Here is a 24,620-nt window from a genome sequence, read left to right on the forward strand (position 1 = left end):
TGCCCGCAAGTTATTTGACAAAACACAATGGTCCTGAATAGTTGCGAAGGTCACATACGATTTAAAAATTGTTGATTGTATTTGTATCCCCATACCTGGCGATTCTCTAGAGTCGGCTAATTCATATCTCTGCATCTTCATTGCTAAGATAAAAAACCGTGATAAGAAGGCTAAAGCTCACGGTCCACACCTAATTTCCGTAGACATTTAGTCATCATAAAAATAGCACGAGCCGACGCCAACGCCATCAACATGAAGGAAATTCGGAGTTGATTTAGTGATTGTGACGAGACCCTGCTGACATGTTCATGGTCATCTCATCTCATGCACAGCGTGGGCACACCCACAGACACGGGCATGGCCACATATCACTTTTGCCTCGCAAAACATTAGAGCATGCAAAATAAACACAATCAAACGACCCAGATAGCTAAGCTGCCCGGACTCTCTTACTGGAAACATACAGTGGTCCGGGATGGCATTGTCACGCCGGGATGAAGACTGAGCCTAATTCATGGTATAGATAGTCTGCTGCCAAGTCGACTGGTAAAAAAAATGACCCGAAACGGCCCCTCAACCATGAGGCTGGCACGACCTCGGTGGTTTTAACGTGTTCGCCAACAACCCCGGCATCAGACGGCTGTGGCAGTCGACCATACTTAGAAGAGGGTGTATGGAGATTGACGAACCATAGTGAGCTTACCCTAGGAAGCCCTATTATTAGGCGCGTCAAGAGGGGTGTCAGAGGCGATGCTGTAGTGTAGTTGACCGAATAGAATTCAGCTATTGAGGTCTTTCGGCAGTGGCACAAACCCGACCTCCTAAATTAGTAGGTTGTTTTCCTCCTCCCCTTTAGCGTTTATCTCCAGCCTACCCCTGAAGGACAGGGCTAGGGTACTGAGATGACTTCAACATGCGCCGCGGATACAAATGGACCTTGCAAGGGAAGGCGATATGATTATTCGATCAGGCCCTTTTGTGCTTATTATATCACCTTGCCGTTTGGGAGATATAAAAGCAGCATACCCGGTGTAATATTCCTTGAAATCAGCATTTCGAGTACTCTCCATTATATGTTACTTTTTCGAGTTTTCGATAGGCTTTATTGATACCCTATTCATAAGATGCATATATCCGTACCTTTCCTTATTTGTTTGAATAGTTTTGTCGTCTTCTCTCAGGCGGCATATATTCTTGTGGACGACTATACGGCGGCGAACTTCTTCAGCGAATTTGATTTCTTTTCGGTGGGTCCTGCTGGCAATAATCACCAGAGCGAGTGCAATCGACTCGGAATAGTTTCTTACGATGATATTATACTAGAGCGACGATCCCACACACGGCTATGTCAACTATCTTGATCGAACTGCCGCAAAATCCCAGGGGCTAGCGTTCACTGCAAACAACGCTATATATATGGGAGTTGATTTTAAAAACGTCGCTTCTGGAAGAGGGCGATCCAGCGTTCGCCTTACCAGCAACAAGGCCTATGACAGCGGCCTCATAATCGTTGATATCGAGCACATGCCTGGAGGAATTTGCGGGACGTGGCCTGCGTTGTATGTTAAAACAAAGCCTATTCTCCCGGAGCGAGTTGACAATAAGGGAAACAACAGCTGACATAGTTATGACCGCCCATTAGTTGGATGTTTGGGCCAAACTGGCCTAACAACGGCGAAATCGACATTATAGAGGGAGTCCACGAGCAAACCAGTAACTTAATGGCCATGCACACCAAGCCCGGCTGCAGAATAACCAATTCAGGTGACTTCGCGGGCGACATTTTGACACCTGATTGCGATGTCCATGCTCCTGGACAGCCCGCCAATGCTGGTTGCTCCGTTCAGTCCAAGGACACCGCATCGTATGGGGCTTGGTTCAACGCGAACGGTGGCGGAGTGTACGCCACGGAAATAAGTGAAACTGCAGTCACCATCTGGTTCTTCCCGCGAAACACTGTTCCGGGGGACATTGAAACCGGAACCCCAAATCCAAAGGCGTGGCCTAAGCCGATGGCCAAATTCCATGGCGCATGTGACATTGCTGCCAATATCAAACAGCAGAAAATCGTATGTTATTGACTTGACTTCTTTTTCTTTCTTAATACGCAAATTTGCAGATGTGGCAGCTAACATATCATTCCGTAGGTTTTTGATACCACGTTCTGCGGCGACTGGGCTGGGTCTGTCTGGTCCACCAGCAGCTGTGCAGCAAAAGCTGCGACATGCCAAGAGTTTGTGCAGCACAATCCGACAGCGTTCAAGGAAGCGTACTGGAACGTTAACTATGTCCGCTATTTTAGCAACAAGGTTCCTGGGGTGTATTGAGAAGCGAGGCTGCTGTCATTTGCCTGTTGTTTTCTTATTTGTTTTTTTTTTTTTTTCAGCGCATTTTTCGGTGTACTTTTTCTCATTTCTGGAGGCAACGGAGTATATTTTAGTTTCGGCATATTCTTCTTCTTTGAACATACTTCATTGGTTATTATGTACATAAACGTTGGCGTTGTCGGGGACATTTCCGTATAAGAAACATTCATCCATTCAAGTTCTGATCGAGACGTGACTTTTGATACAAACGGTGCAAACTGCTTTGGCGTTTGCTCCATGTCGCGCTGACTCGCGTAGTCCCGTGATTTAGCGTGTTGCCTGCCTGACTATATATTTCTTCGCCGCCTGTTTATTCCTCCACTCTCATCCTCAAGACCACTTCCTTTTCCTACACCACACGAGCACTCATCTCTATTCTCTCAATTGTTTAACTGCCTCTTCACACCTTCTCTTCAATGGCTGCTCAAGTAACCCCGTCGAAACAGGTATGCTTTTGACTTTCCCCGCGCCATCCCCCTCCTCTCTTGTGCTCGACGCGTCACAGACGATGGAGGACCGTGTCCAGCTAACAGCTTCATCCAGGCCGCATCCTCTCTGGAGAACCTCAAAATGAACGACTCTCCTGCTAAGAAGCTCAATTTCCAGCCTACCGGCAAGGAGAATGCTCCAATTCCAGTCCCTCTCGTCCTTGACCCCGAGCTCCTCAAGAAAACAGAGACTTCCGCTCGGAAACCTGAAGAAGGAGAGAAGAAAGCTCTGACCGGTGTAAAAGCCCTAGAGGCAGACGAGCCATTGCTTCAGGAGAATCCGAATAGATTTGTTTTGTTTCCGCTTAAGTATCATGAGGTATGTTCCCAGCCCCTTCGACGCGTCACGCGTTAAGTGGTTCTTGTGGTAAAAAAAATGTCAGCACAACATGGAAGCTAACTTGACGCGGTTCCATAATAGATCTGGCAAATGTACAAGAAAGCGGAGGCGTCATTCTGGACTGCAGAAGAAATTGATCTCTCCAAAGATCTACACGATTGGAACAATAGATTGAACGATGATGAGCGATACTTTATCTCACATGTCTTGGCATTCTTCGCCGCGTCGGATGGCATTGTCAACGAGAACCTAGTAGAGCGTTTTAGTGGAGAAGTTCAAGTTCCGGAAGCACGCTGTTTCTACGGTTTCCAGATTATGATGGAGAATATTCACTCTGAGACTTATTCTCTCCTCATCGACACGTACATCAAAGAACCAAAGCAGCGGACATACTTGTTCGATGCCATTGAAACCAGTATGGGTCCCCTGCCTCCCAGAATCTAATTTAAAAGAAAGTTCCTAGTTAACGCATTCTTAAGTTCCCTGCATTCGCAAAAAAGCCGATTGGGCCATCCGGTGGATCGAGGATAAAGACTCTACCTTCGCGCAGCGTCTTGTTGCCTTCGCTGCTGTTGAAGGCATATTCTTCAGTGGATCCTTCGCTTCTATCTTCTGGCTGAAGAAACGAGGCCTCATGCCTGGCCTGACGTTTTCTAATGAGCTTATCTCTCGTGACGAAGGCTTACACACTGATTTTGCCTGTCTCCTTTTCTCTCACCTGCGCCACCGCCCCAGCCCAGAGGCTGTTGAGAAGATCATCACTGAAGCTGTCACGATCGAGCAGGAGTTCCTCTCGGATGCGCTCCCAGTCGCGCTTCTCGGAATGAACGCAAAGCTCATGTGCCAATACATTGAGTTTGTCGCTGACCGTCTCCTCGTTGCTTTGGGCAACAAGAAAGTTTACAACTCCACCAACCCATTTGACTTCATGGACAACATATCACTAGCTGGTAAGACCAACTTCTTTGAAAAGCGTGTTGGTGACTACCAAAAGGCCGGTGTCATGGCAAGCACAAAGAAAGAGGCTGCGACCGACGAAACGGAGAAGCAAATCGAAAATGGAGGTGCATTCAACTTCGACGAAGACTTCTAAGCGGTTTCGCGTCGTAGTTTCTTCTTGGGTTGGATAGACTGTTTTCATATTCCCTCTTCCGTATTTGACATCTGACTCGTACCATTCCGTTGTTCTTCTTGGGACTTCATACCCTACAAGTGTATTTTCTACAATGCCCACTTCAGATACCCTCCTATGGTTTCCGCTCGGATTGACCTGTACTTCTATGTGTGGCTATTTTTTTGGTGCATGATGCTCCGCTTGATATTCCCCTCCCCTCTCATCCTGAGATATTGACTCGACGACTGTATTTCTTCTATTTTGTTTTCTTCCCCCCACTCGTCGTTTTGCGGGATGGGTCTCATGACAAGTTCTTACGTATGGGTTACGGCGTTCCTACTGTTATTTTGAAATGTTTTTTCTTTCTTTCCGCATTATGTTTTATCTGCATTATTTTTAGTTGGTATCTCAACTCCTCAGTTTGAAGGTGTACCCGGAAAATAAGGCACAGGACAGGCGGAGTTGAGAAACCCCTGCCTACGTTTCTGTATAGTCTAGTTCTTGGTAATCCAAATAATATATGTATAACCACTGAAATTTTTTGTGTCCTGCAATATTGTCTGAGATGAAACACAAAATGATTGATCCCCAGGAATTTGAGATCCGTTATTCCTACCTCTCCCCATTCCCCACACGCATAAATCCTTGAAACCTACCACACAGCTGACAGACTTGACGAGATAAAAAATGATCTCTACATGACAAAGAAAAAACAACTATGTCCCAAGTCTAAACTCCAGCAGAATCATTTAAATACCTAATCATTGTAAAAAGAAGAGGGGAAAAAAAAATTAAAAATAAATAGCAAATAGCCTACTTCTTCCCCTTGGTCTTCTTCTTTGATTTACCTCCACCGTTGCCACTAGATCCCTTCCCTCCAGCAACGGTGCCAGGTCCCGGCGTGGCTGCATGCGCAGACGCATCTACCATCTCCGCATCCCCCGCCATGCCGACACTGCTGGCCGCGGCCACGGCCGCATCCGCGCCCGTGACCGCTGCTACCGCCGTCTCAGCATCTGGCGCGCCGCTCGCCAATTTCCCTAGGCCTGCGATTAGCCGGCCGATTTCCGCAGCTTTGTTCGTGCGATATTTAAGGCAGATGCCGCTGGTCGGATGGAAGGTTTTGAGGGTTAGGGTTGCAGTCGTTTGTGATTGTGATTGTGATTGCGATTGCGATTGCGTTTGCTTCTGTGTCGGTGTTGTCGAGGCATCTGGCGCGGAGGGTTTTGACTGTGCGGAGGTGGGCTGTGCGGTGGAGGATTTTTTGGAGGTGGGGTAGGAGTATTTTGTTGTTATTCGAGTCTGCAAAGGGCGTAATGTCATGTCAGTTATATAACTTATTTGTACATATATAAGACCAGAGCCTGGGCAAGTTGAGAAGGCGGCAAGGAGGACGACAGACGCTTGACCTACCGTGTCGGGATAGGCGTGCAGCAGGAGCGCTGACTGCTCTAGGTATTCCTGCGAGGTAGGTAGATACGGCATTTGTTGGGGGAGGGGGAAGTCTCTTGGAATCTGTCGAGATATCGATTTGTTTTCCTCTGCTCAATTCGCTGGTTTTTCGTCGTTTTATCGTCAAATTCAACTGATGTTGAGATGGACTGAATAGACTAAATATCTCTGCCCAGCGCCCAGGAGTGTCGATGAATGTAAACCTATGTTGGCAATTCTGCAGAAGACAAGGTCAGAGTTCCGCTCTCTCGATGTATATATACTCGTATGTAAGCCAATCGCGGTTCGGGGTTCGAGGGCTGTGAACGAATAAGGATATTTTTGAAGAGCTTGCTTTTTCTTCTTCTTCACTCTGTCGAGGGGGAGAATCCGCAAGGTGTACTGAGTTAATTTGTTCTATTCGTAAACAACAAGCCCAAAAAACTGCTCAGCAACAAGCAACCTTAACAAAAAATCGTATCGCAGGACTATGTAATCATGATGGGAGTGGAGTTGATCCTCCACACATTTTTTAACTCCAATTTTAATGCTGCAAGGCATGTATTTATTTAGCGAGATCTGGCGAAGCATGCGAGCATGCACGTGCGCGATCTGACTGAGGGAAAAAAAGTCCGAAGAATACAAACTGATAACTATTATTTACATGAATTATGATGGGCATCTTTGTACTGTACATGACGATGTTCAGCGAAATTCTCCACTCACATCCCTCCAATTTGAAAACGACATTCGTGTTCAATGTCTAGAGTATTTAAATGAATGGCAAGTGTGTTCGTACCACCACTTGACCATGCTCCGGAATTTTTTTAAACCATTTGCATGTAGCTGCAACAGCCCTCACCACCACCGCAATCCGTGGGTCAACAGCTAATTTTTCAGATAACTACTACTAGTACTTATAAGTAGCACCTACAGTTGAGCCAGCTTCCTCTTCCTATTCTTGCACAGAGCCCTCTAAGGCTGCAAAGCCTGCGTCCAGCCATAGCCGCAGACCACCACCTTCCCCCTCCTCCAAACATTCAACCATTTGTAAAGCATCGAGAATCATAGTGGAAAGTGAGTGACACTCATCTCAGTCTCTCGCTAATAAATCGACAGCAAAATGTCTGCTGTTTGAGTGGATCCCTGTTCAGAAAGCATAACCAACCTACTATGGGAGGGGGGGAGCATTGTGAAAGCCTCGTGAGGATGTCCCAAATCAAACGTTGACATTCTGCGTCACCAGGGCCCCTTTACAGTCAAGGATGATAAAGCCCGCCTGCTTGGTGTGGTGGGAGCGATAGGCACAAGTTCGACTGGTCGCGGAAGGGTGTAGAAGTAGGGAACCACATGATGTTATAAAATATATACAAAAAAAAAAAAAAAGATAAGAATAGAACATCTACCCCTCCGTACCTTCCTGTCACCATATATATATATATATATATGCACATTCATAACCTGTATCTAAGCACACAATAAGCTTCCACCCCATCATCACCAATCATGGCGCGGGAAATCTACACTCGACACAGATCAACTTCGGATCCCCACTTTTCATCCGCATCGCGCGGAAATTCGCCCCCTGACATCGCGAACAGATGAGACTTTCCCCATCATTTTCATCATCGTCATCATCATCATCATCACCACCACTGTCTTCCTCCTCCTCCTCCTCTTCTTCTGTTTCTTCATTTTCATTGCTATATCCATCACTGTAATCATGAACGTCATAATATTTTTCCTCCTCCTGCCCCTCCTCCTCTGACGTGGAAACGATATCGCTGCTCAATGTGCTCACCCTACTCACCTGTTTTGAGAACGGATGTCCCTCATCGTGCTCAAGTGAGTCAACAGGTCGCAAGCTTCCTGACGCTTGGGAGGCGAATGTATCCTTATTCCAGTACATGTAGCTCTGATTGCCCGAGAGCAAGAGGTTGTTGTGCGAGTTTGTGGCTGTTGCTGCTGCTGCTGCTGCTGCTGCGAGATGCTCGTTGCGGCGATGCTTATTTTTGGTATGTGGTTCTGGCTGTGGAATATATTCAGACGGTGCTGCACCGGAAAAGGGGCTGTCTATAATGGAACGCTGTTTCAATGAAAAGGTAGGGGTGAACGAACGTCTAGACGGCTCCCCCGCTAAGTCGGAAGCTATTGGGAGGTGGCCCTGCTGAGGTTTATCATTTTGCCTTGCGGGGAACTTGCTGGGCGAGACGCTCCGAGTCATGGAAAGGCTAGAGCGAAGGTTGTCGACGCTTGAGTTCTCTGTGCGCATTACTGCATTTCGCCACGATAATATGCGCTCAGAAGGGGTTTTATGGGAGGAGTCTTTCCCAATTGACGAAGAAATACTGTGGCGCGTAGAGACCGAGTTATTTCGGCCAAGAATCCTTCGGGAGAAGCCAGTATCCCAAACATCACTACGCAACTTGTGGTATCCACAATCCTGTCGAAAGGCTTTAATGGTGCCTTTAGCATCCGCAGCGATGATAATGTTTCCGCACGGGTGAGCGAATTTTGTTGAGGGTGCCTGCAGTTCGTCTGCTTTCCGGCTAAGCGGAAATGTGGAACTTCTGGGAGTTGGCGCCATCGACTCTTCCCGAGACCCAGCTGCATCGGTTACGGGTTTAGACGTCACGGACACCGCTTGGCTGACAAGAGTAACGGGGGGTGGGTTGCAAAGATCATAAAGGAGGTCACCGGAAGTTCCAAGCAACTGTTTAGATTTGGCCGGAGCCATAATTGCGCTCGTGACGATAGAGGAATGTGACTCGAAGATCTCAACAGCGCGCTTCTCCGGATCCCTTTCTGGCGAAGAGATAGGCCATATATACACCTTTCTATCCTCGCTTCCACAGATAACATATTTGCCATCGCTGCTAAATGTAGCCCGAATTTGACTGGTATGGTTTTCATTTCCTCGAAATTTAGCCTCCAGTGTGCGATACCTGAAATTGTATAGACGGATTCGTGAGTCGTTGCTCGTGATGAGGAGCTTCACTGAGCCGTTTGGGTCATTGGGTGGCAGTGAGATCGCGTCAATGCCGGTTATTTTACTTCCCTTGGCATTACGGCCACGCGCTGATCTCACATGGATTTGGGACTGTATATTCAAGCCGTCAGTTTCAAAGATGAGGCAGAGTCCATTCAGGCAGCCGGCAATAGAGTGCTTCCCGTCAGGGGTAAAAGCAACCGAAGTTATCATATACGGCAGGGTAGCCACAAAAGCTACGCTCTTGTCTGGTATGCTCCATAGCCGCAGTTTTGTATCCAGAGACCCAGCGAGGAAAAAGCGGTCGTCTTGGGGATGAAATTGCACAGACGTGACAAAGTCGCTGTGATTAAAACAACAAAGACATTCGTTTCTCGTAACATGCCACAATCTGACTGTTTTATCCATCGAGGTGGACAGCAAGAAATTATTCTTCAAAACGCTCAATTAGCATCATATCCGAAATGATAATTTTACTGTATACTGTAGTGCAATGTTGCCGCTAGAAACTTGGAAACACTGACCTTGCTCCAAGTCAAATCAACGATGCTCGCAGAGTGGCCTTCGTATTCCCGCACAGGTTGTGACTTAAACACGGGAGCCCTTAGCCGTATGAATGGTTTGTCATTTTGGGCTTCTTCTTCGATCTCATGCGCCTGACGATCCTCACGCGTTGCAATGACAGCCCATATTCGAACTTTTTTATCCTGCCCAGCTGCAGCGAAGAATTTTCCATCCTTAGAAAACTCAAGTGCCCATATTGCCTTCCCAGTCGACGGAGTATCGTCTGAACCGGCCGAACTATCCTTGTCTTCTTGGTGCTGGCTCTTGGCCGAAGGATATGTACTATAGAGCTCTTGAGCGATAAATAGGCGATTAAAATCTTTATCCTTCTTATGACGCGAACGGACTTTGATATATTTCGGTGGTGGAGGATATCGAGGGATAAACCCTATCGGCTGGGCAAATACCTCGGCATCCATACCAGTGGCACGGATCTCGCCGGTTTCAGAGACATCGTCTTTCCATTCAGGGGGGCCTGTTTTTTTCTTACTGCCGATGATACGGCTCAAGAATGAAACGCCCTTCCTGAAGTCAAGGGAAAGTGGTGGGAGATGATAGCGTTAGCGTCTCTTAGAAACAAAAGGCTTTCCGAGCAAATTTTAACATAACAGGCAAGGCAGGAAACAAAAATTCACCCACGGTTCTTGCGCACAAGGGAGAATTCTGGAGTTTTTCCGCAACATGGGATTATAGACTTACTTCTTGTCTTTCGAATTTTTCAGAGACAGATTTGTTCCCCATCCTGGAGAAAAGTCTTCTTGGATAAAGGGCCGCTGGTATTCCGATCCACCCGGTTGGGCGTCGGATTTTGTGTAAGGTCGTAATCTGGGGGGATTTGATTTATCTGTATTCGTTCGTTGAAGGATATGCTTGTAAGGCACGCAGAGAAACTCAAGTAATCAGCAACGAAATCCGCAGTCTATGAATTCCGGTTCTCTCCGGGCGAATTTACGCCTATGGAGAATTAAAGAAGGTAGAGTGCGGCGATTGGTGGTCGATGATGAATGATGAGGCTTTTTGTCTCTTCCGGTCTCTTTCCTAGTGTCAGGGAGATATAATCAAAAAGAGACATACCTCAGATAGCGGGTCGATTAGTGCCTGGGGCTGATTATTAGTCCCGATGCCCGTTGAGAGTTTCAATGGGAGTTGCGGTAACGAAGGTGAGGCTGCCACTGAGGGTGATTTGGGGATAGAAGTCGTCGTATGGCTTTTCACTATTAGCGGCTTGATGTTGTTGCGAAGGCTGCTCTCCTCATCTTTACAAATGGCCGTACTGGCTGTGCTCGTCCGCGAAGGCTTCCGCGCATCTGGAGGTTGCAGTACAGGGCTGCTGTGACTTGTCGAAGCTCCATTTCCTGCGGCTGCTGTTGCCCCTTAATCAGCATGTTGCGAATGGCGAATAGCTATTAAACCTGCGCATGCCTGGCTGCACACCCACAAGCCATGGACATTGGGCGGGCCGAGTCCCAATTGCAATCCGATGCATACCTTCGAAAACGGCCTTTCCGTCATGGTCCATGTTGCAAGCCTTTGGAATAAAAACGAATTAGGGATCGTCAGGGCACTCGAGAGCAGCGGAGGTCGGAAAGTAGCCTTCCATCAGGCCGCTCGAGCGCTGTCGCGAGAGTGTGCATTGAAAAGCAGAGGGGAACGGAGGGGCAAAAACACGCAAAGTGTATATCGATGCTATGGATGCAAGAAGCGACGAATCCAATTCCTCTACACTGACTTACACTTGCTTGATCGCATACCCCGGAGGTTTGTGGGCAGTGGTGTTGACCTCCTGGGGAAGATTCATTCATAATTTATAAGTGAAAAGTTCGCCCGATCGATTGGCCCCCTAAGGCCCTAGACAAGGACTGGGAACGGCTCATTTGTGGATGATGACATCAAGCGGCCCAAACTCCCCGGCGCAACATCGCCAGTCGCATGGTTGGAAAGTTTAAGTTTTTTAAGGCCAAACCAGTTGGTTTTCGGGTTGTAAACAGTAACTGCGAATATTTATATTATTGCCCGGGGGGCGTCCAAGTGGTGCTTGCCGTGCGATCCGCGAGGTTATTGACGATAGTTACTAAATAAATAATGCATTTCTGAAGGAGTGAAGGAGCCGATGTTGATTTCTAAGTAACCAACCGCAGGTTATCCGTGGAATCCTCCGCAACTTGCTCCAAGGTTGCATTTGTTCTTCCCAGCCTCCGATTGTCCTGTGCGTGTACAGTACATACCTGGATATATATACGCTGTTTTAACGCAGTATATCGCGTTTACATGTCCACTGAAAAGGGGCCCAGTGCAAGCCTTGGATTTTTTTTTTCTTTTTCTTTCTTTTCTGTTGGTGGGGTGGCCTCAACTGCGCACTTCATCTCCGTTATTTCATTCTCCAAGCTACAAAGAGTACAGAAGAATAACACATCTGCAAGTGACCTGTGCACTCTCATATCCTTGATCTCAATCATTTCAGTTATAAAATAAAGCAACTTTCAGCCCCCTCTCTCTCAGAGCTTTGTATGATTCTTAGAGACTTCACTCTATCTAATAATTATAGTACTTTCTTATATTCTAATCTAGAGATTGAAGATAACTGAGAATCATTTATAATTACTATAAAGAGATTTTTCAGAGAAAATAAATAAGTGTTTAATCTTTTTAAAATACTAATGAAATCTCTGCAGCAGTGTCAATAATAATTTCATTAATTATATTATTTTTGTGTGAATATTGTGAATACACTAGAAACAGTTATGGAAGCCCTGCAATCCAGGTTGGTATAATCACCTTGTGTTGAAGGAATGAGGTATAGCTAGACTCATCCTCTGAGTAAGGGGCGTAAGGGACTTCTCCATTATACATTTGGTCAATCCACCAGATCTCTTCTTTTTTCAAATATTCCTCAATTGCCCTTTGGAAGCTGATACTTGATGCGCTGTTTGGTCCCTCCTCCTCACCATCCTGGGATGCAAGGAAATGACTGTCAATATCATCGACATGATCCGATGGTCGCTTCCCAGGGTTCTGAGCTTTAACAGCGCCGTCGCAAAGATCTCCAGCCGCTCTCATATTGAATTGTGATGGAGATGAGACAGGTTTGTTGTCAGTCAACGAATCTCTAGTTGGTGGATGGCTCCGTTGTCGGCTGTTTGACTTCGATGTGTTGTTGTCTTCGCGGACGAAGGCGCTCCACATGGGACCAAGTGGGAATTTGCGTCGACCTGGCTTCACAAAGTTCTGGAACCGTATAAACAAGGACGCCATGAGATTGTGCACATCCAAAAGCAGGGGCGATGGGTCTTCGATGCCATTCGAAGCAAAATTGACATAATGGACAGCAGTTGGGATATTACGTTCGATTCCCGCGTGATGCTCCGACACTGGAAGAATCGATCTCTGGTCGTCGCTGATGCGTCGGGGGACCCAATGGCGCATCCGGTGTTCCTCCTCGGGAACGAGCCATTCGAATCCCATGACCATCCTTTCCCGGTTTTGAAGAGCATGATCATAATCGCGACGCAGAAGTGGTCTGTTGACGTCATTCGCGTTGGAGTAGGACAACTTAAAGTACGCTTGATCATATCCCATTTTGATCTCATTCAGAAGGAGTAGTAAATTCCGTGATTCATTGCCATCTTGCGCTGCGCATTGATCCCATACATCGTCGAACTGTTTTTTTGAAAGTAGAATCGCAAGTACAAGCCATGCAAAAACCCCTGAGGCACCATCGGTTAGTAAGCACATCCGCTTGGGTATTATATGCACTGCAGTGCAGTTGGAGGCCGTAGTGCACCTATCCTTTGCAATGAACTGGGCACCCGTGAGCTCGCAAGAACGTCCGGATCGTTGAATAAGTCGGGATTTGTATTCCGAAGAAATCAGGGGAGCCCTATAGCTCTTGGGAGAGAGCGTAAAATTGTCGTCACCGTTGAGCATATTTACTGTCGCAACCATAGAGTTGTATGCTCTGGTCAGAATAGTATCGTCGTAAGGGTTCTGCGACTGCTGTGGCGATCCAGTGACGCAAAACATGGCATTTATGCCCCAATCGAACCCTCGCTTCAGATTATTGAAGTAAGCCAAGTTCCCATGAGACACCGCAGTGCATGTGTGTTCCAAGAACTGCTGGGCCCTTGATGACTCATTCATGTATTGCGCGACACTCTCAAGGTAAGAGATCTCAATACGGGCGCCACGGTGCAGTGACTCTTGGGATGAGATGACCTTGTCAAAGTGATTGGTATCCTGTAGGTAGGCATTCTTCGCATCCTGGAGGACTGAACCGTCGCTGGATTGGAAGAGCTTTTCGGAGTCTAGTTTGGAGCGGTCGGCAAAACTGGGTGGAAGCCCAGCAAAGACTGAATTGAACATAGTTATTATTTGCTGGCTGCACTCATGTAGACTGTAACAGTTTATACAGGACTGACCAGTGAAACATGAGGACGTGACAGCCAAGTCCTATAAACAACGATCCATCACACACGAGATGTGATGCTGCTTACTGTCGCTGCTTACTGACTTTACTTAAGCTGAGATTGATCAAACAGTAATCGAAAAGGGGGACAGGCTCTCTCGAACATCACGCTGATTGCGTAGGAGGAATGATGATGGTGGATGCATGTTAGTTTCGAAGGCAAATCAAGCCTAACCTGGTTAGGCGAGGCGTGGCGCCATCGCCGATCAAGGCGCGCTAGACCGCATTGAACGCGGACAGCTAAAGTAAGTTGATTACAATTAAAAAGATAAGCTTTTCAATTCTACGCTGTAAGAGTAATGAGTGTCACTGTGTTTAAATATATTTGAGATCTTTATACAAATTATCTAATTATATTGATGTCACTACTTGCCCTGCTCACTCTTGATCATTGTAACTATTACAATCATTGCAATCAGTTATATGACTTAGTGCATTATTTGACGTAAAGGGTTATTCTGATTCTATGTTCTTCTTACTTCTCATTCAATAAGTCTTGAGCCATGCCGCAGGTTCATAACAGCTTCTAATGAGCATACAGATGATCTTTATATTATAGATAGATAGTTATAATAATGATTATTAATTAATTTTTGAAGTTTGCGATATTCAAAATAATTCCATTACTGTGTGAATTCCTTTACACTGTGGCGCGTTCACTAATGAGAAGGTAGTAAGATGCACTCGGTATTACAAACCCCTTAAGCTTGTGCCTGTCAACCAATCACAGAGCTTATAACTAATTATTACACCATCCTTCACCAACTAACAGCAGGCTCATCGACGATCTTCCAGAAAACCGAATAAAATAAAGGATTGGACCTTGGTTAGGGCAAAAACTCCTTCTTTTATTCTTTTTGCAATGTGAAAAGTGGATGGCATCGGCTTTGTGGGACACTGGGTTCGACATATCAACAATTGAGTGACAATGGGATACATACCTGGCTAAATTAACAGAGGGGCAGAACGGCACAACATTTGCAGCATGCGATGATGACGCAGCAAAAGCAACACTCCCAGTCTAGTGTCTTCCTAAACGCCGGATAGAACTACCTCTTGTTCCATCCCACCACACAGCGTTAGCACGTGGTGGATGCTGGAGATCGACAGCTGGACACACAAAATGCACGGTGTTGGGAACAGCAAAAGTATTGGCGAATCGATGCCAGAATGGATATCAAACTACGGCCTAGGGTACCGTGGATCTCGGCTTCCTGCGTCACGGCACGTCGATCTGGGATGTTTACTACTGGACCATCCCGGCCGTGAATATCGGTATCCCATTGTTATTTGACTGTGGTCTTGAGGGATAAAAAGGAATAGGAATCACCATGTCGATTGGTCTTCTTTAATTCGGTGTTTTCGCTCTAAACGCTGCGGACATGGCTTTCCTTAAGGTTGCCCTGGCGGGGCTCTGGCTGAGCTCAATTGCATCTGCGTCATTCTCCTCCAATTTAAGTATGTTGCCTTCTTCCTGCTATGCATAGTATATGTGTCTAAGCAATTTTCTCTATTCGGTGACCGGAACTCTTTTTGATCGTTGGCTAATACCAACTGCCAGACTACCGCTCTCCTTCCCATAATCACCCTGATCTTGGAATTGCCATTAACAAGGTTCAAAAGCGGAATGTCCAATCCTCTCCATTTAAACCCGAGGAGCTGCACTTCACTCATAATGTTGCTTCTGGAGATCCTTACCCCCATTCGGTGATCCTCTGGACCCGGATCTCACCCACGAAGGAGAGCAGCGGTTCCAATGTGACTGTGAGTGGGACAGCGCCTCTGTATGACCATGACAACGACAAATACGTTGCAGTTTCTACTGCGCCAGTTTGCGTGGAGTACAAGGTGGCCAAGGATGACAAGATGAGGAGAGTTGTCACCGATGGAGAAGTTTGGACTTCCTCCGATGTTGACTATACGGTCAAGGTATATATGTACAGTCCTATTGAGATCCTGTCTGCACATCATACGCTGACCTGCTGTGACAAAGGTTGAAGCAACTGACCTCAAGCCATACACGACTTACTATTATCAATTTACAGTTTGTGACTCGAAGAACTCTTCCCCTATTGGGCGCACCAAAACAACCCCCAGAAAATTCGACAGAGTGAGGAAGGATATCAATCTCTCTGTCTTCTCTTGTTCCAACTATCGTAAGTTAGCCAATACCATTACTTCCAGTATTTATGCCTTGCTGACTTGTGACGGTAGCCCAGGGGTTTTTCAATGCTTACGGAAATGCTGCCCGTAAGGACACTGCCGACTACGTTGTCCACCTTGGTGACTATATTTATGAATACAAAGAGGGTGAGCACTTACTTCTTATATGGTAGATATCAAGATTCCAAAACCTGACCTGATATGCTATAAAGGTGGCTACGGATGGGGATGGTCCATGGATCGCATTCCACAGCCTTCAGATCACAATGTCAAGACCCTGTATGTCTTCCACGCTCTCTTCGTTTCAGACCCATACTTTATTTATTCTAACCCACCTGGCAGACTCGATTATCGCATGAGATACGCCAGCTACCGTACTGACGCTGACCTCGTTTACTCGCATCAATATTTCCCTTGGATTACCGTTTGGGATGACCATGGTAAGGCCAATCGCTTTTCGACTGTAGCAATCTCTAACTAACCAGTTGTTTCTTTGCAGAGGTGGAAGACAACATCTGGAAGGCCGGCTCATCCAAAATGAATAACACGGAAGAATCCTTCATCAAGGCCGGTGGAATTTCCATTGACCAGTCTAAAGCCAATGCCGTCCGTGCTCATTTCGAGTGGATGCCTATCCGTCAGGTCGACATGGATGACAACCTTCGTATCTGGCGCAATTTCGAGATTGGCGATCTATTCAGCCTTATCATGCTTGATACCCGTGTCTATGATCGCTCCATCACCGATGTTACCTGGAATAGAGAGTACCTCGACGAGATCCGTGATGAGCAATCCCGCTCTCTGTTAGGGCCCCGCCAGGAGACGTGGTTCTACCGCCAGCTCCGAGAATCTGCCAAGCGAAGAACCAAATGGAGAATCGTCGGCCAGCAAGTCCTCATCTCTGACATCAGCTACGCCGATTCTAAGCCAGATACCCCCTATAACGCTGACGCCTGGGATGGATACCGGGCCAACAAAAATCGAACCCTCGCAACGATTCTCAACAACAAAATCGACAATACCATTTTTCTTGCTGGTGACACTCATGCTTCCTACGTCTCTGACCTCGTCTACACCGGCCATGGTGAATACGATTCCAAATCCGGATCCGGAGCCATCGGTGTTGAGTTTGGTGGCTCCGGCGTCACCTCCCCCGGCCCCGTCGGCCAAAACGGCACTCTAGCCAAGGGAGCCGAACAGTCGAAGACGTTTGTCAAGAACAGCACTCCCCTGCAATGGCAAGATTCTTACTATCGTGGCTACTACGAACTCAAGATCAACCATGAGCGCGTCATTGCGGATTTCTTTGGTGTTCCTGACATCCGCACACGCAACGGAAAAGAAATCAAACTTGCGACGTTTGAGGTTCTGGACGGTGCGAATAAGCTCACTAGAAATGAGAAGGGAGAACCTGTTGTTGGGCAGGCCGTTGGCGGGGCACTTAAGCATGGCGAAGTTCATCCGGATGCTGCTGTGATTGTAGATACCATGAAGAAAGAGAACTAGGTAGGAGGTATCCAGAGAATCACGGTTGGGGAAACATATTGCATATCCAATATTTTTGGATATAACTAGTGGTATATGTACTGTACATAGGTTCTTTTTGGACAAAATTCTCCCTTCTGGGACACAGCTGAATAATTATAATTTTCTCATGTTTATTTAATCAATCTGATGACGAAATTCTTTCATGTCGCGTGATGCCTATGTTTCTACATAGTTGTTCCAGCTCGGTTTTTGTTGTGCTGCAAGCAGTTTAAACTGATCGGAGGAGGAAGCAGTTCTCTCCACACCATCTCGGCTAAACCTATAAAACTAAAATTGCCGTTGATTGGCCTCATGGCGTCGAATGCGCCTTTCAGGCACAGTACATACATACTCTTCTTCTGGCGTGGGTAGCATATACATATGCAGGGGAAATTGAGGTACGATGAAAGGAATGTTGGCAAGAATTAGCTTGGGTCGGACTTCCTACCTCGGTAGGGAAACATTGAGGGACCACTGCCTTTGTGCAATAGCGCTGCTGCTTAAACTGCGTCCTTTGGATGTGTGTTATTCTTTGAATAGACCAACAAAGCCATTGTGGTCTGGGTTGTCTATGCTATAGAAGCGGTACAGATTCTTTCGTATAGCCTTCTTCGACCATGCACTCCACCACCAAGAATTTCTCTCCCGCCAACAGGCCACATTTCAAAAGGCATACGGAGCACCTAGCAACTAATCCTTTGTGTCTTGCTCTCGACACTCTAGAGATGAATGGCTTGCGAATATTCATAGCGCCATTTTTCGCGCTTGGGCATTCTGGACGCCGAGGACTTCTTGGAGAATCGAGGTTTGCCAAAATAAAACAGATAAACTCGACCAAATATGTTTCTGGAGCAATACCCTTGGATGCGCCACATGAGCAACTCTGGAACCTAATAGACACATCGGCCGTGCTGCTCTGGATCGCATACTTGCCAGTGCTTGATGCCTTGCATAACATGGCTTTAGCATCTCGTCTCTGGATTGGACGGCTGGCGATGGTGGCTGTAGTGTGGTCATGAGGAGACGCCCACTTTTCAGGGTGTTGCGACAACAAAAGCCGAGAAAGCCACAATTGAATTCATGTCTGGCTCGCGGTGGCGGCTACAGTTGCTGCTGTGTTGTCGCAGCAGTTGGAGATATATATCTGCAGCGCCTGTCTTCACTCTCCCTCTCCCAAAAGAAAACCTCGTTGGCAGCCTCTATACATTATTCTGTATAGGGGGTTGCTCCACGGCCACGGAGCGCGTACATATTTATAAACCATTATGCCTTCTGACAGCTCCATTCAACAGTCTCTCATTGATACAATTGAGCGATCTTTCTACCGAAAGATCCCATTGAACTCCCAAGAGCCCGAGAGAGAAAAGACCGACCTCCACCCACCAGAGAAAGACTTAGGAATTGAAACACACATTTCAGATCACTCATATCAACCGCATCCCATAACCCCGGGGAGACTGGAGAGTACAGACCAGGTCCCGCCACTCATTCCTCGAGAACAGCAGCACCACCACCATAATCACCGCGAAATGTTCGGCCACCCAATCGGTGGGTTAACGTTTATACTCCACTGGGGCTGCGCAGTCCTCACAGTGGCAGCTACAGTTCTGTTTGGAATCTGGGCTCCCCTAAGCTACCAAGAGACAAAAGAGGCGAACAAAGGCAACGATGAAATGCAGCGTGCCCTAATTCTCTCTGCAGAATCGGCCAATGAGATAGCGACAAGCGCACTCCTTGCTGCATCACGACAACTACAATTTGCAACTGCGCAGGCCAGTGCCATTAGTAATTTGCAGGAGCAGTTGGCGGCCATGGGACAGGTGGCGCTCTTACAATTTTGTAATGCGCAAACAAGAGGGGTGGGTTATAGAAACACCAAATGCTATATTTTGCTTTTGGTAGTGCCCAAAGCTGCCACGGCTTCAACTATCTTTACTCACACTCGTATCTTGCAACTTAGGATTTCGCGCCTTGCTCGTCCTTCATTAACTCCGCCCAACTTACCAGTCTGGTTTCCCAGATTGCCACGCCGATTCCCACAATTCCCTTACCAACTGCTTCTGCCGGTCCTACTAATTCCTCTCCAGGCCCTGGCGATAACGACAGCGGTTCACCGAGCGGGTCTGGGCTATCTATTGGCTCCATTCTTGGGATCGTTTTCGGAGGTACAGCTGCTCTAGGGATCGTCACAGGCTACCTAGTCTGGCGGTACCAGCGGGGGAGATTGTTGGATTCTCGGCGGTATCAATGAAGGGTGGTGCGGAGAGGCCGGTCTTTGTCAGAGCAATGTGATTATATTGGTGAATTGGACTGATATCCGTCAGCCGTGAGTATCATATTTCCGTACCTGTTCCGGCCCGTTATCCTATTACCGTGGTTGTATTTGATATGTCTCTGATCAACCGCGATTTTAGATAGCGATACAACATTGCATACGCGGAAGCCAATCGAACCTCTGTGTCAATAGGGAATCACTGATCAGTCTATGGATCCGGTATATTTCCTTGTATAATCACGCCCTTAATGTGAGGTGGGCCAAGTAACATTGGCGCCCTGGCGGGCAGTCTTGAGTCACGATATCAAGAGAAGCCAGTGGAGTATCGATATATTCACCCTGGGTGGTTACGGGTGTTGTTATCCTTTAATTATTAAATTCCGATCAGTCACGCGCTGTGAACATGGATCACCGAAAGTTTCGTGATTACTTGGAGGGTATTTGATCGAAACCATTATGCGACTATCACTTTCGGAAACCCTACCTTATCCCTCCACATTCTCCGACTCATGTGCAATGAGGGCGTTTGGAAAATAAATCCGTCCTATGACATTCGAGCTAGATTTACACCTAGATAATATGCTGATTGCGACAACATTAGCTAAGTCAAGATGCGACTAGTCAAGGTGCAAGAGAAGTTGAATGGAGATATTGTCACAATATACAGCACTCTAATAAACTTAATGGACTGATATGTATAAATAGAAATAGTAAATAGCAAGGTACTGTACAGTACAAGAGAGTAACTGACAAATTATCGAATCTGAAATCAAGTTACATGTATACACATATTTGGGCAGCACAAGCTCAACGACATCCATGTCCAGGGTGGAAGAATGAGTGTCCATTTTGGAGTTGGAATGATTTAAGAGAGAAATAGGAAGGGGAAAGAATGTGATAGTAACAGACACATCCGAAACGCTTGCTAGAATATCATGAGTTGTATAACTATTATAAACTCTCGTTTTATATCTTCACTGCTTTTTGGGGGGGGGATTCGCAAAATCGAAGTCATCGCCCAAGAAATTTGAAACAAGTAAGTTCCGCACCCCTCGGAATGCGCGAAAGAGGGATCACTGTGTATGTGGTGGGATGATGTCGTGACAACCTGACAGGGCAAAGTTTGGTGCTTTGTTTTGACTTATCCTGCACACCCTGCACACCAGAGCCATGGAACGTCATCAGGGGTTAAAGCCAAGGCTAACTTTCGTACCTCAGAAATGCCTCCTTTCTGGGTCGTCACTATCTTGCTCTGAGTGAAAACGTATATTGGAGGGCCGGTATTGAGTAGGTGATACAGTTGCGGTTGTCTGTTTTATGTCGGAATCGAGGTAAAATATGTTTTTTTAACAACTCAAGAAAAGGAAGACCGAAATGAGATCCGAGAAACTCGAGAAAAACAGCTGAAGCTTCAAGATGGCCAGCTTCCAGTTGGAACTGGGGTTCAGGGGCTGCAGCTGTCCCATTCCTCCATGCTTGGTTGAACCAGCATGACAACCACAGGACTTGCAGCTTGTGTTCAATTCAGACCCGGTAAGACATCTGCCGCCATTGCATGCAGCATCCGTGTGAAATCACACGGGTTGAGTTGAGAAAGCCTGTGGCGTCAGTTTTATTCTTTGTCGGGGAAAGCAGCCAGTCCTCAAATATTGTAGCCGCAGATCAATAGTACGCCGCGTATGGCTGCTCAAATTTTAGATCAGGGACAAGAAGATGTTTGTTCTCGCGAAATTTTCGTTATGGGTCTTCGTCGTGCCCTGGTTCTTCATCAACCAATTCTACACCGAAGTGCGCCCCACAGATTTCCAGCCACCAAGATTTAAACAAGACAAGGCTGAGCGAGGGCACGATGAGATGGAAAATTTTTTCCAGGGTGTTGGGTTGGTTCCGTTTGAAAACCTCAGGTCAATGGATTCCCTCCCTTCTCCTCCGTTCCACGGATCACAGACCTGGAAGGTTTATCGGATTCTATTTTTTATATGTACGGCTCACTCTTGCCGTCCTTTCAACCGCGACTCCTCAGGCCCGGCATCGGCGTGTGGTTTTTGTCTCCCTGTTCATCGGCATTGACTTGTGCAATTGGTCCGTAATAAACGGAGATGCAGGCACTAAACACGGATCAAGCTCATTGCCCATTACCATTAGCATATTCCAGTGTCTCCTGATGAAGTGCATCGTATTGCTATGTTCTGGAGAAATTAGATCGGATCCTTCAAAATAGGGGCTATTCTCTCTCTTGCTTCTTTGCGCGCGCTTTTGATATATGAACTCGCCGGATTGCGCCATATATACCTTTGTAGAAAAGTACTTTATTTAAATAATAACTGTGTCAAAAGCGGCCTGCACTTACTGTTGCTCCACACAATTTTGTAACGATGGCTGAGAGGAAGATTTCAGTTCCTCTTCGTCAATTAGATGGAAAAGTTGCATCCCTCTGAAAGCCAGCTGTTATCCGCCACTATCCCGGTGGCTGTAAAAAGCAACGAGTATTGTGCCTTGTGCAATTCTCACACTGGTGCATCACTTGGCTCAAAACGCCATCTCCAAAAGCCGGGGCCACTGTAGCCAGCCAAGAGCAAGAGATGGAGCTGATCCCAGCGGGTATAACCGCGGTGGTGGCCCAAGCACTCTGTTTTAGCCAACCTAGCATATGGAACGCTCAGTGTCGAAGAAAAGAAAAGCGTTTGAGCCCTTTTGTAACTTGTCATCCCGGCAGACTCATGTGCAATGTTGCGGCGATCCCTCTGGATGGCGAAGGATAATGTCGGCCTCGAAAAGAGTTCTCAGCAGCAGCGAGCAATAGAAATGTGCTCAACGGACACAGAAAACAGCCACTGCGCTACAGATCCCTGTGTCGTGATCCTTTAATCGGTAGCTTTGTGCCAATGAGAATGGAGAGTTTGAGGCTTTGGTCAGCCCTTCTGCCCAGGGATGGGAAAGGAGAACAGAGATGCCATCGCAGGGAAAAAGCAAGCAAAACACTAGGAGCTTCTCCACAACTCTGAATGATCGCTGATTCTTTTGTCTTCTTATTTAAATCATTGACCGCTCACTCCAAAGTCCATTCTCCTTCTCGATGAGCTCTCGGAATCTGCTTGAAACCCCTTGCCCCGACGGGCAGACGGTCGCCAACGCCTCGCATTGTTCCCCGCAATCTCACGCACCTCAGAACAGGCTGTTATTGCCCTTGTTCTATTCAAACGCAACTCCCTTGCAGTCTCCGCATGCTCCTCCTGAGTTGTCTCTTCGCATACATGAGAATGCCCACTCAAGGTCGATGCGCAATCCCTTTAAATCACCACCCCCTCACACCTTTCCTTTATCTATGACTCTCTCCCCTAATTCCAGTTAGCCAAGCCCAGAGACCATGAATTATCATAATGAATGGCCAGTGGGGTAGAAGTCTGGTCTTGCCGCAACATCAGTGCGCTTTCACATTTTCCGCTTCACTCGTCATGCCACGCCGTCTGTCATTCTCTCGCCAAAGCTCCCCGCCGACCCCGGATGGGGGTCACTCGAAACGTCCTCGCCCACTGGCTGATGTGGATGGTGAGGGTTCGGGAGGCCAGCAGAAAAAGAAACGTCGTCTGCGTCTCGTTCTCGTCACCTCCCGACTCAGCTCGCCGTTCTCCTCACCCCCAACTCATATCGTCGCTCGGGGCTCGTCAAAGATTGCTATATGGGCTAAGCAGAAGGCGCTAGGTCGTAGTTTGTTAAGGAAGGCTGCCATTATGAACCGGATTCGAAAACACGCCCGAGCCAGCTGCAACAAAGATCCGAGCCAGCTCTACATAGTGAGACAGATGATTATTTTTTTCAGCCGTTCTAATTCATTTTGTGGAACTGCTGAATCCGCACTGTGCACGAACCCTCCGGCCCCCCGGGACAGTTCTACATGGACAACTGGGGAATGCCGAAGAGCTACGAGCCCGTCCAATTTGCGGAACGAACATTTACCACCATGTAATTCTCCGTCACCGCCGTCCACCCCACGTCGCCAATATATTCCGCTGCCCCCATCGCCTTTATATTTAACAAATTATGATATTTTCGATAACGAAGATGGATACTTTGATAGTGACAGTGATACAGAGACAGAAGGCGACGGAAGGAACAGTCGAGTATACAGTGATTTCAACATTCTAGAGCCTTCTGAGCCGGTTCTCGATGATCACGATGCGATTGCTAGTTTTGACAGTCTCACTTTTGGCTCCCAGTTCCTATTGACGGAAATGCTCACAGAAGATGAAAAATCAATTGGGATTCGTTTGGAACAAAAACGACAAAAGGAAGTGTCATTTGTGCACTTCGGGTTTTGATGGAAGCATTCTAGCTAACGCCCTGAAAGCTCAATCAATGATTCTGAACAAACCCATGCTAGATACGTTTAGCGTATGCCTATTTGGTTTTCATTCAAGATCGCACCAAGTTGCCCGAACGTCTGCCAGAAACCCATTCAATGCTTTTTCCAGGTCTATTTACACCGTTGCGGCGACACCTGGAGTTCGTACGAGGGACAAATTGACCAGTCAAGCTGGTTTTTGAAGCGTAATATAGTACCCTACAGCTACATTTTCTTCCAATCGACACTTGGAGCAATGCCAATATCAATGGAATCTTTGTGTCACCGTTTTCCTATCGCCTTTTCACCAACTCCTCCTCTCGCCGTTCCCTCCCGGCCTTATAGGTTGTTTAGTTGTTTCTAAAAGCTAGCAACTCAACCCAGGTCAGCCGAAAACGTAAAGGCAACCTCGCAATCTCCTATCCACAGATCCCTCCCCCTGTTATTTAATCCGTCTCCCGTATCCGAGAATCGATATACTTAGCTACCAGTTACGAGCTGTGCCGACCACATTGGACACCTAACTACACAAATACACTATAAGTTTGGGTACTACATT

The 24,620-nt window shown here is 47.0% G+C and overlaps 9 protein-coding genes across 9 annotated transcripts; 6 read left to right on the forward strand and 3 right to left on the reverse strand.

Annotated features, from left to right (window-relative positions):
* Positions 1–555: 555 nt before the first annotated feature.
* Positions 556–2,327, forward strand: HCBG_01673 (mixed-linked glucanase; the record flags this gene model as incomplete). The annotated part of the gene is made up of 6 exons (XM_045428722.1): positions 556–599; positions 725–760; positions 1,163–1,247; positions 1,324–1,559; positions 1,643–2,069; positions 2,148–2,327. 6 exons carry the CDS (start codon positions 556–558, stop codon positions 2,325–2,327), a joined length of 1,008 nt encoding a protein of 335 aa, XP_045290508.1.
* Positions 2,328–2,765: 438 nt separating this feature from the next.
* On the forward strand, positions 2,766–4,842 carry HCBG_01674 (ribonucleotide reductase M2 B; the record flags this gene model as incomplete). Its single annotated transcript, XM_045428723.1, has 4 exons — positions 2,766–2,812; positions 2,910–3,173; positions 3,276–3,609; positions 3,674–4,842. 4 exons carry the CDS (start codon positions 2,783–2,785, stop codon positions 4,285–4,287), a joined length of 1,242 nt encoding a protein of 413 aa, XP_045290509.1.
* Positions 4,843–5,121: 279 nt separating this feature from the next.
* HCBG_01675 (uncharacterized protein) lies at positions 5,122–5,793 on the reverse strand (the record flags this gene model as incomplete). The annotated part of the gene is made up of 2 exons (XM_045428724.1): positions 5,122–5,610; positions 5,722–5,793. The coding sequence occupies 2 exons, from the start codon at positions 5,791–5,793 to the stop codon at positions 5,122–5,124; spliced, it is 561 nt and encodes a 186-aa protein (XP_045290510.1).
* A 1,450-nt stretch (positions 5,794–7,243) lies between these two features.
* HCBG_01676 (WD domain-containing protein) lies at positions 7,244–10,811 on the reverse strand (the record flags this gene model as incomplete). The annotated part of the gene is made up of 5 exons (XM_045428725.1): positions 7,244–9,160; positions 9,253–9,817; positions 9,992–10,161; positions 10,367–10,656; positions 10,781–10,811. The coding sequence occupies 5 exons, from the start codon at positions 10,809–10,811 to the stop codon at positions 7,244–7,246; spliced, it is 2,973 nt and encodes a 990-aa protein (XP_045290511.1).
* A 1,158-nt stretch (positions 10,812–11,969) lies between these two features.
* Positions 11,970–13,651, reverse strand: HCBG_01677 (uncharacterized protein; the record flags this gene model as incomplete). Its single annotated transcript, XM_045428726.1, has 1 exon — positions 11,970–13,651. One exon carries the CDS (start codon positions 13,649–13,651, stop codon positions 12,032–12,034), a length of 1,620 nt encoding a protein of 539 aa, XP_045290512.1.
* A 1,485-nt stretch (positions 13,652–15,136) lies between these two features.
* On the forward strand, positions 15,137–17,423 carry HCBG_01678 (alkaline phosphatase; the record flags this gene model as incomplete). Its single annotated transcript, XM_045428727.1, has 7 exons — positions 15,137–15,212; positions 15,316–15,747; positions 15,800–15,910; positions 15,969–16,064; positions 16,091–16,196; positions 16,260–16,357; positions 16,417–17,423. 7 exons carry the CDS (start codon positions 15,137–15,139, stop codon positions 17,421–17,423), a joined length of 1,926 nt encoding a protein of 641 aa, XP_045290513.1.
* Positions 17,424–18,061: 638 nt separating this feature from the next.
* On the forward strand, positions 18,062–18,463 carry HCBG_01679 (uncharacterized protein; the record flags this gene model as incomplete). The annotated part of the gene is made up of 1 exon (XM_045428728.1): positions 18,062–18,463. One exon carries the CDS (start codon positions 18,062–18,064, stop codon positions 18,461–18,463), a length of 402 nt encoding a protein of 133 aa, XP_045290514.1.
* A 246-nt stretch (positions 18,464–18,709) lies between these two features.
* HCBG_01680 (uncharacterized protein) lies at positions 18,710–19,926 on the forward strand (the record flags this gene model as incomplete). Its single annotated transcript, XM_045428729.1, has 3 exons — positions 18,710–19,303; positions 19,405–19,770; positions 19,859–19,926. 2 exons carry the CDS (start codon positions 18,710–18,712, stop codon positions 19,693–19,695), a joined length of 885 nt encoding a protein of 294 aa, XP_045290515.1.
* Positions 19,927–23,174: 3,248 nt separating this feature from the next.
* On the forward strand, positions 23,175–24,406 carry HCBG_01681 (uncharacterized protein; the record flags this gene model as incomplete). Its single annotated transcript, XM_045428730.1, has 3 exons — positions 23,175–24,011; positions 24,101–24,226; positions 24,287–24,406. 3 exons carry the CDS (start codon positions 23,175–23,177, stop codon positions 24,404–24,406), a joined length of 1,083 nt encoding a protein of 360 aa, XP_045290516.1.
* Between the last annotated feature and the right edge of the window lie 214 nt (positions 24,407–24,620).

Source organism: Histoplasma capsulatum, assembly GCF_000150115.1.
Source record: "Histoplasma capsulatum G186AR genomic scaffold supercont2.2, whole genome shotgun sequence".
Lineage (NCBI taxonomy): Eukaryota > Fungi > Ascomycota > Eurotiomycetes > Onygenales > Ajellomycetaceae > Histoplasma > Histoplasma capsulatum.